Source organism: Mya arenaria, chromosome 9, assembly GCF_026914265.1.
Source record: "Mya arenaria isolate MELC-2E11 chromosome 9, ASM2691426v1".
Lineage (NCBI taxonomy): Eukaryota > Metazoa > Mollusca > Bivalvia > Myida > Myidae > Mya > Mya arenaria.
The window spans coordinates 57675818-57687062 of NC_069130.1; the positions used below are offsets into that span (position 1 = coordinate 57675818).

The following is an 11245-nucleotide window of genomic DNA, read 5'->3' on the forward strand; positions in this document are numbered from 1 at the left end:
AAATGACAGCTGATTTGTCCTTGACATTGGATGCCTTTGAAGCAGTTTAAAGAATATGACCATTCAAATCGTGAGGATAGTAGGTACAGTTTTTAATCATGTTCAGATTATGACTGATATTTGCAGATAAAATGTGTCCTCTTAGCAGCAGGGAATAGGTAGATATGACAAAATTTTAAAGGCGAATATGAGTTATGACCATAACCTTTGACTCTATGACCTCAAATACATAGGAGTCATCAACTGGTCATCCAAAACCTAAATGTCAAATTTGAAAGTCATGGGTGCAGGCATTGTCATGTTATCACACAGACAAGCTTTTTTGCATCCAATGTCACTGTGACCTTGACCTTTGACCCAATGACCCCTCAAATCCAAAATGGGTCATCTTAAGGTCATGCCCAGCCCCTAAATCATGTTTGAGGGCCATAAGAGCAGGCATTGTCAAGTTATCACTCGAAGAACATTTTCGTATTCAATGGCACTTTGACCTTGACCTTTTACCTGATGACTCCTTAAATCAATAGGGGTCATCTACTGGTCAGGCCCAGTCTCCATATCAAGTTTGATGATCATAGGTCCAGGCATTGTTGAGATATCAATGGGAGAAGCTTTGTTTATTTTTTCGCGTTCAAGGTCACAGGCCCAACCTCCAAGTCAAGTTTGAGGGCCATGGGTTCAGGTTTTGTCGAGTTATCACTAAGACAACCTTTTATCATTCAAGGTCACTGTGACCTTGACCTTTGGCCAGATGACCCTAAAATCAATAGGGGTCATCTACTGGTCAGGCCAAGCCTCTATGTCAAGTTTGAGGGCCATGGGTGCAGGCATTATCGAATTATCAGTCGGACAACCTTATATCATTCAAAGTCAATGTGACCTTGACCTTTGGTCCGATGACCCCCAAAATCAATAAGGGTCATCTACTGGGCAGGCCCAACCTCCAAGTCAAGTTTGAGGGCCATGGGTGCAGATATTGTCGATTTATCTCTCGGACAACATTATATCATTCAAGGTCACTGTGACCTTGACCTTTGGTCCGATGACCCCCAAAATCAATAAGGGTCATCTTCTGGTCAGGCCCAACCTCCAAGTCAAGTTCGAGGGCCATGGATACAGATATTGTCGAGTTATCACTCGGACAACCCTTTATCATTCAAGGTCACTGTGACCTTGAATTTTGACTTGATGACCCCTATGATCAATAGGGGTCATCTACTGGCTATGCCCAGCCTAAATTTCAAGTTTGATGTCCATAGATCTTGGCATTATTGAGGTTTCACTCGGACAAGCTTTAAACTCCTTTTACCACTAAAGGTCACTGTGACCTCGACCTGGTGACCCTATATCAAAAGGGTCATCTACTGGTCATGCCCAACCTTCATGTCAAGTTTGGTGACTATACGTCCAGGAATTGTTAAGTTATCGCTTGGACAAGCTTTGGTCCACCGACGGACCGACCGACCGACCGACCGACCGACCTACCGACCGACTGACCAACATGTGCAAGGCAATATACCCCTCTTCTTCGAAGGGGGGCATAATAACATTCAATCTAAAAAAAAAAGAAGCCCCATCCAATATACAATACTATATTTATTGAAATACACGAAATAAACATTTTCTACTACACGGGTTCGGTTAAAGAGATCTTGGGAACAATGCTGTTGCCTTTTGAGCATGTTCGCTGTAAGATTTCAAAAACTAACAGAAAATGCCTATTCATTTATGTGTATTTCTTTAAAAAAGAAAATTTGACTTATTGATTGAAACAGATTCTCGGACTTTCAACAAATTCTAAACAGCGAGCAAAACATAACTTTGTTGATGGTGTTGTCCACAGCAGCAGAGGAAGCGAACTCCAGTGCTAGTAAAGCCGCATCCCGCCAACCTGAGTGAATTAGATTAATTAACTTTAAATGGGCAAAATATGAAAAATATTAACGAATCGTTCATCAGCCATTTTTGCAATGTGAATATCTTGAAAGCCCAAGTAAGCAATAATCTCTTCTTCTTCTGACTGATGTCAAGATTTACGTATAATATATTTAGAGTTGATATGATATACACTAACTATCATAATTGTACAAGGAAATGTTAAGCAAATGATTTGCAGATGGTAATATACTAATATCATTAATTCATATCGATATTTATTAAATATATGACAATTTGGTTCTAAACTACTAATTAATGTACCTATTCATTTACATATGAACAGGCGACACTTCAAACTGCATTCTCACAGATTAAACGTTTTGACAACTTTTTGTTTTGGAACAAGCCAATTTATGCAAATGTTGATGGAAACCAGTGATATAAGACTGCTGACAAAAATCAGATCGCAGATTTTTATATTTAATTTCAAAAATTAATGCTTTATGCATTATGCAAAAAATAAATAAAGTCAAAACGGTAATCTGTGAGAGTGCAGCCTTAAGATCGGAACAAAATCCATGTCTAGCTTTTTACATAAATTACAACCATACGTTTCCTTAAAAATCAATACAAAATCAATCGATTTAAACAATAAAAACTTGAAGGTATGTCGCTTTTCTTTTAGGAAAATTCGACCAGTTTGATTTTTTACGGAATATCTTTTTTAATCAGTCCGAAAGTAAGGAAAGTCCAGCAAAAAATATTTAATCTCTCTGACATGTTCATTCTTTCTGTGTTTTTTTTTTAACCAAATTGAAAGAGTAACGGCTATGATTTATGTTCATTACTCAGTCTTTAAAACAGTCATATAAATTAAAAACAATAAAAAAACAAGCGACTGGCTGCTGTAAAACATTCCAAGACACAACATTTAATCACAAGAAAACATAACGTTGACCAATTCAGCGTCTCACCAAATTGAGTAGAAAAACATGACGCTAAGCTCGAAAAGGAATAAGACTACAAACAACCAATTAACAGAGTTCCACGGGCAATGACTATTCCATTATTTACATACAAACTCATTTCTTTCAATACAGTGCCAGATTATGTTCAGTTCTACGCAAACAGAGCATCAGTTTCTTCTCTTTCATTCAACTTTAATAAACTATTGATATTTCAACACAAGCACTCTTTTCTGTATCAACATCCGGATCTTGATCAACGGAGGGGCGGGGGAGATAACTGTGGTATTGAGCCATATAGAGAGTGCATCCTGGACCACATACGGGTACTTGACATTTTGTTATAACGTACCTTTACTGTATCACTTTCATAATAATAATTCTCATTTTATATTTCATGAGCCATTCATACAATAGTATCAGTAATCTCATTGAAGCGAAGTCCGCTTCGGAAAATGTCTGCATCAATGTGAAATATCATATTTATGACAAAATGTATTCACGGAAATAATTCAAATATTTTCTGACACTCGGGTTAGAGGTCTTTGAAAAGATGCTAAGAAGTCTAAGACCAAAAGAAAATGCAGTTTGTTTCTCGTGCATTTCTTAAATTCAAGATCATGAAATACAAAGTGACCTAATTAGTGAAACATGCGTTTTGAATTATTTTTATCGTAATTGTGCAAAACGTTTTAATTGTAATACTTTCACCGTGAATTCAAATGCCAAAGAGATTGGCTTTCAACACATTCTATTTGTGGTTAACCTGGAAACACTTGCACGGCGGTCTGGTTCTAACCCACACACTACATAATTCTAAAATGTGAGCAAAATTAAAATTACTTGTAAACCATTGTGACGTCATAAAGCAGTACAGTGGTGGGGTTGACAACTTGACGTGGGGTACGGGGTAGTTTTTGTGCCAGTACGTGGGTGATTATGTTCGATCCTGCGAGGTTCTCTTGCGATAGACTAAAATACACTGAAATACCTATAAACAGAAGCGTTTGTCCTGATGACAGCCATTACGAAACATCCGTCTTGTATCGCTCCTGCCTTCACCTGACCAATATACATGCAATGCTGACCACATGACACTTCATTCACTCAAACTTTAAATATACTCATGTCCAGGGGTTAGAATTATTGTTCAAATACAATATAATATCATTACAAGTTCAATTGTGTTATTACACTTTAATTGAGAGTCTGCGCTGCACTAGTACGGATTACTTGAAATATATACTGCTCTCGTGAGTGCTGTCCTGGTAGGGCGTTGTTAAAGTATGCATATATTGTATTTGCATTCTAGTGGATTCTGTCCTGGTGGGGCGTTGTTAAAGTATGCATATATTGTATTTGTATTCTAGTGGATGCTGTCCTGGTGTGGCGTTGTTAAAGTATGCATATATTGTTTTTGTATTCTAGTAGGTGCTGTCCTGATGGGCTTCGATAATGTCTGTTTACATTATGTTTGTATTCTAGTAGGTGCTGTCCTGGTGGGGCGTTGTTAAAGTATGCATATATTGTTTTTGTATTCTAGTAGGTGTTGTCCTGATGGGCTTCGATAATGTATGTATACATTATGTTTGTATTCTAGTAGGTGCTGTCCTGGTGGGGCGTTGTTAAAGTATGCATATATTGTTTTTGTATTCTAGTAGGTGCTGTCCTGATGGGCTTCGATAATGTATGCATACATTATGTTTGTATTCTAGAAGGTGCTGTCCTGGTGGGGCGTTGTTAAAGTATGCATATATTGTTTTTGTATTCTAGTAGGTGCTGTCCTGATGGGCTTCGATAATGTATGTATACATTATGTTTGTATTCTAGTAGGTGCTGTCCTGGTGGGGCGTTGTTAAAGTATGCATATATTGTTTTTGTATTCTAGTAGGTGCTGTCCTGATGGGCTTCGATAATGTATGCATACATTATGTTTGTATTCTAGAAGGTGCTGTCCTGGTGGGGCGTTGTTAAAGTATGCCTATAAAGTATGTATACATTATGTTTGTATTCTAGTAGGTGCTGTCCTGGTGGGGCGTTGTTAAAGTATGCATATATTGTTTTTGTATTCTAGTAGGTGCTGTCCTGATGGGCTTCGATAATGTATGCATACATTATATTTGTATTCTAGTAGGTGCTGTCCTGATGGGGCGTTGTTAAAGTATGTATGCAGTATGCTTGTATTCTAGTAGGTGCTGTCCTGATGGGGCGTTGTTAAAGTCTGTATACATTATGTTTGTATTCTGGTAGGTGCTGTCCTGGTGGGGCGTTCTTAAAGTATGTATACATTATGTTTGTATTCTAGTAGGTGCTGTCCTGATTGGGCGTTGTTAAAGTATGTATACATTATATTTGTATTCCGTAAGTGCTGTCCTGGTGGTGCGTTGTTAAAGTATGCATACATTATATTTGTATTCCGTAGGTGCTGTCCTGATGGAGCGTTGTTAAAGTATGTATACATTATGTTTGTATTCTAGTAGGTGCTGTCCTGATGGGGCGTTGTTAAAGTATGTATACATTATGTTTGTATTCTAGTAGGTGCTGTCCTGGTGGGGCGTTGTTAAAGTATGTATACATTATGTTTGTATTCTAGTAGGTGCTGTCCTGGTGGGGCGTTGTTAAAGTATGTATACATTATGTTTGTATTCTAGTAGGTGCTGTCCTGGTGGGGCGTTGTTAAAGTATGTATACATTATGTTTGTATTTTAGAAGGTGCTGTCCTGGTGGTGCGTTGTTAAAGTATGCATACATTATATTTGTATTATAGTGGGTGCTGTCCTGGTGGGTTTAGGTAAAGTATGCATACATTATATTTTTATCCTAGATGGTGCTGTCCTGGTGGGACGTAGTTAAAGTATGCATACATAATATTTGTATTATAGTTGGTGCTGTCCTGGTGGGGCGTGGTTAAAGTATGCATACATTATATTTGTATTCTTTAGGGTGCTGTCCTGGTGGGACGTAGTCAATGTATGCATGCATAATATTTGTATTATAGTGGGTGCTGATCTGGTGGGCGTAGTTAAAGTATGCATACATTATATTTGTATTCTAGTGGGTGCTGTCCTGGTGGGACGTAGTTAAAGCATGCACATAAATATTACATTTGAAACAGTAGTTCCTTTTAGTGTTCAGTATATTTATGCATGTTTATCTTATGTTTATGCAGTAATTGAATGTATTATAGTTGCAGAGTGCAATGTGGTCAATTGACAGTACTATCTATGACGTAGATAACGCATCGACTATACTTGTAACTAACCAAAGACCGAGTGTATAAACCTCCCTTACGCCCTCAGGGGCGAGGCTAGACCAGATACAACGCCCTGCTGGGACGAAAAGGAATAAATCGGAACACCTCGGCCAGTTTCCATCGGAAATCAAAATCGGAGTATATGGACAGTTTATTGGTTTGATCATATTTTATTGCATATAAACAAGTTCACATAGCACATTTAAATGCAAATATTTCAGCACATATGTATCATCATACAAAAGGGTTGGGCCACAAGTTACAACAACTTTAGAAATCGGCCCACCCCGTTTTGTCAGATTTATATCAACAAAAAGGAATAGCATGACAGTCTATAAATTGTCACTATGATACAAACTGCTATGTTTAGAAAATTCTGGTGTAAACAAATTATATTAAAATGAGCTTAGTTCAACTATGAAACGATGTTAATATATGAGAAAAGGGAAAAACAGAAAGAAAACGTTTGTCGCCATTACCCCCTTTATAATTTGCTGGAATGACAGCTATAACGAAAATCGTTTAGTATTCTTTATGTATATTTACACTTGTATAAAAATGAACTTATTCTGTTCATCGGTTAGGTTGTCGAGGCCAAACAATAGTTTGTCGACATTAAGTGGAAGGAAGGCACGGGTTTCCCTTAACATTAATAAACGTTCTATTAAATATTTTTTGCACTGGAACAGGAAGTGTTCGGCGTCTTTAATATCAGCTCCACATGCACATGAAGGACTTTGCTTTAAGTGATTATAATGGAGGTCAGCGTTAAGATTGCTACATTTGTTTCGCATACTTGCATGGTGAACAGAAGCAAATCGTTCACCTGTGGTGTAATATGTTGGTATTGTTGGTGCTTTATATAATACTTTAATTTTCGTTTTGAAATCTGCTAAGGATTCCGAGTGTCTTGTTGCTTGATCAAGATCATTCCAAATACTTAAAGCAGAGGGAATAACTGGTGTGGCATATATTTCTCTTCTTCGAACTAATGACTGATAATTGTTGGAATTCCTTAACCAATATGGTCATATTGGTTAAGGACAGTTTATCCTGTCATTACGCAACAAATAGACCGCGTAGTAATTTTAATTTAGCAGTTAAGCCAAAGGTCTTTACTCTGAGGAACCTGGAGTGTTTATGCAATAGTTCGCTTCAATGGGAATCGGTTTGAACTTAGTATTATTATTAAGTTTACGAACTTCTTTCATTAATACACGGGCCGGTATACGTCATTCGAGTATATAATACATTTTAACATCTTGGCCATTTCCCTCGACGAAACAACGTTGTATGGGGATATGGCCAAGTTGTTCCGTTAGGTATTAAATTCTATGATATCCAATCGGAACACCTCACCATTTATCCAATCGATTCGACCTACGAAATTAATAATACAAGTCTGTAAAGATAGTCCATCATGCCGGCGCCCATGATAGAGACGTGCTGTATGTGTTTTTCAACCATCATGGCACATTTCAAACGGGTTTAAAGTCTTAAAATGTAGGTTAATGCACTAATTTTAATTAATGGCAACATGGCCACAAACCCCCCCAGTTAAAAAGCAACAAAAATATCGCACATATATTTTTAATCAATGTTCCTTAAGTATTCCACTTTTTCAGAAACCAGATCAATGGGTATTATTAATTATTTGATGTAAACGTCGTTTCAATCTAGCGGAACATCCATCTCACGGGAAGAATAACACTGTAAGTATGAACTATTTGAAAAAAAAAGTTTTTTTTTTTTCGTAGAATGCAAAATTGTGCATTTTTTTTCTGTACATCGCTGTGCAATCCGCAATATGCTGAATACTTTGACAGCTGAGGACGCGGTCACTTTAGGGTTATTGGTGCTGACGTCATGCACCTAGGTGTGTAAAGCCAACGAATCTCGTGCACAGATATCTTAATTTGTAAATTTTGAATGCTATTATTGCTAATCAATGTGATGTAACCATGCTCACAGTCAATGACGTATAAAAAGTTGAATACATGTGTTTTATTTGTATTCTGAACACATTTGTAAACATGATGTTTGATATGTACTGATTATTTAAATCGAAGCATTTCCCGTGCATGGTCAACGTCACACTTTGTGGTCAAAGGTCATATATCATTTCTTCATGTCTATTCCATTAATAATTCAATCGATAAAAGGGTTTTAAAACAATGAACTAGAATATTGGAATACACGTGTTTTCCTTCTAATTCCTTTCCATTTTCATCACAGAAATGTGTGTGTGGCACCATTTATGTTTTCTGCGTAGTTCAACTTACTTCTTCAACACTTGTCATTGGCAAGAACTGACCCCCGCTGACCTTCAAACTTGTCGCTTTTATGAGAAGATTTAAGATTGCTATCCACTGTGTACGAATTCCGGTGGAGAGAGATGGCGGCCGCGAGCAGGGCGGCTGCCAGGAGACACTCGCCACCCGCCACAAGGAAAGTCATCTGGTAGTTTCCAGTCACATCAAACAGCCAGCCTGTAATTCAGATATACAGGGATACGTCTATAAAACGTTTTCGCACGATTGGATATGAATGACATCAGTGTGACGTTGGTATAGCGTTAACGTTACGTCTATGAAAGTCAATATGATTGTGTCAAACAACCAGACATAGGTCTAGATTTTATGGGAGTGACTCAGAGAGACAGAATCAAAGGAGAATATATTCATCAAAAGACTTCATGACAATAATTTCATGTTTACAATGTACCTCCTTTCGGGACAGCAACGAAGCAAGCGATTCCTACAGTGAAGTAAGCAAGACCGATTGAACGGGAAATGACGTCATCGCCGAACATGTCAGCAAGAACGACCGCAAACAACATGACAAAACCACCTGGAAATAAAAAAAATGAGTTTCATTTACGACTCACATGCACTTACAAAAGATTTGACTGTAAACACATATGAGGTAGACTCAATAGCGATTTCCACACTTTAATGGCCCATTTTATCTGCAGTTTTGATGTAAGCAAATGTAAAACATTTGTTGTTTTCAAAAAAATCAAACATATCAACGTAATAACATGAGTTTTTTTATAAAACTGTAAAATAAAAACAATAAAAACATTCGAACGTCCGAACCGGATTAAAACTAGAGAACAAGTGAGAAAGGCGCCAAAATAAAGACGGGCGGACAATTAAACATTCGGCGCTGAGAAAGAGTTCCCTCCCTTGATAATTATTAAATTTTCTCAAAATTAGTTAATTTATAAGGTTTCATGAAACATTACATTTTTAATTGTGAATTTATTTGCCAAAAATACAGCAGCCTTTGCCAATATTCAAATGCTGGTATTAACAATATCTACGTAATGATATAGTTTGACATACCTTTAGACAAAGCTGTATTTTTGTCGACATCATTTGCTCTTTATTTCTATTTATTCTTAACTAATTATACCCTGGTCAAAATGAAGAGTTTGGCTTTACTAGAAATGACTCGTATACCAATCGTTCAAATGCTATTCATTACGACAAGGGTTATTCGGAAGTATGAAAATCGCGCTTCGATTGACATACATTTTTGGAGTACGTGTACCTGTACCTTAGACATGTTGAGTTATACCCCTTGACGTAAAAAGAGCAGACGAGCAGTCCGATGCTCTTGCTATGTATATCTTTTTTAATGCCATTCAACAATGGAAAGAAGTAAAAATGTGTGGAAAAATAATCGAAATACGTATACTAAATACAATAACATACCTAAGAAAACACCAATTGCGGCGGTGCTACACAGCTTTGTTTCAAAGGTAGGGAGGAAGGGAACAGCCGCGATTGCCAATCCTGCGAGCGCTACCATAGCAACTAACATGGCGGGCCTATTGACGCCATTCCGGTCTCCGATCCAACCCATTATTATACGACTTACGGTGTTAGTTATGCCTGAAATGATAACAGTTGATGATAATTGATAAACGTCACTTATTATACGTAAACAAATGAATTCATTGAAAAGGAACTCATACCATACCTTCGCTTATGAGATGATACTTTGTCGAAGATGATTAGTTTGCTAAACACGTGATATTTAAATATGAGCATACATTTATATATGATCTACGTATAATCCATGGAATGGTAGAATATATGCTATTTAAAGTAGTGTTGTAAGTATTAATAACTAGCTTCTATAATTCGGCCCTTTCATAAATTACCCACCTATTGAAGATACAAGCCAAGTTGCTTGGTACTTTGAGAGGCCCGCGCTAATCGCCTCGTCCGGCACGAGTGAAAATGGAATAACAAAGGCTAGATTGAACACAAAGGTAAACGCCATAAACATCAGAAGTCGCCTGTTCTTCAGGAGTTCCCTAGGAAATACTGCCTCAACGGCTGACATAATCGTGGTCCTTATACGATTTAATGTACCCGGATTTGTAAGTTTTGTTTCAGATTCGCATTTGCGCGATACGTGATCATGACCGGACCCATTAATGTCGATCACCAAACTAGGCATATAAGAATTACGATGTACTGAGTTCATTTCAATTTGTTTTTCATTAGACTTGGGGTGTTTTAACGGCAAATCATATTTCTTCAACATAGTTATCTCGATATTCATCTCTTTTTCGACAGACTGTTTAATTGTGTCCGAAATTTCTCTGCATTCGTCAATTTTCACCGCCTTCTCGTCCGATGTAACTGCCGCAACGGGAAGTGCTTCCCTTCTAGGTGCGGGTCGCAGCAGGAGGCCGAACACGGCCCCGTTCAGGGCGGCACCGGCCGCCACGAGCACCGCCCCGCGCCAAGTGTACTCCGATATAAGCAGGTGCATCACGTGATTGAATACGAATGTGCCCACACCTGGAATTAAGAACAAGAATGATTGGTTAAATATTGTGAGGAAACACGGTATTCTTTAGATTGTTTTAGATTGTATTAATGTTTCTAACCAATGCGTGTTTCGTGCGAATTATAATGATACAGCCATGTATAATATTCGCAATTTATGAAAGAAAATCCTGATCCATACATGGCCCATCTTTTGTGCTTTTTGCCTTAAATTTGTCAATAATTTACAATATAAATTCTTTCAACGTCTCAAAGTTAATTTAAATATAAGAGCATATTGTTATTCGAAAAAAAGAGATGGGTTGAGTGCATTGGGTTGTGAGTGGATTTTGAGTGGTAAG

General features: G+C 37.6%; 1 protein-coding gene across 2 annotated transcripts in view; it reads right to left on the reverse strand.

Annotated features, from left to right (window-relative positions):
* Positions 1-8080: 8080 nt before the first annotated feature.
* LOC128203469 (monocarboxylate transporter 12-like) overlaps positions 8081-11245 on the reverse strand; it is a 6643-nt gene continuing 3478 nt past the window's right edge. For both annotated transcript variants that reach the window (XM_052904897.1, XM_052904896.1), the window contains 4 exons: positions 10272-10916; positions 9816-9995; positions 8821-8946; positions 8081-8585 (listed from right to left, as the gene is read on the reverse strand). In XM_052904897.1, the coding sequence (XP_052760857.1) occupies positions 8383-8585; positions 8821-8946; positions 9816-9995; positions 10272-10916 (1154 nt within the window). In that variant the 3' untranslated portion in view covers positions 8081-8382. The remainder of the gene's footprint in view (positions 8586-8820; positions 8947-9815; positions 9996-10271; positions 10917-11245) is intronic.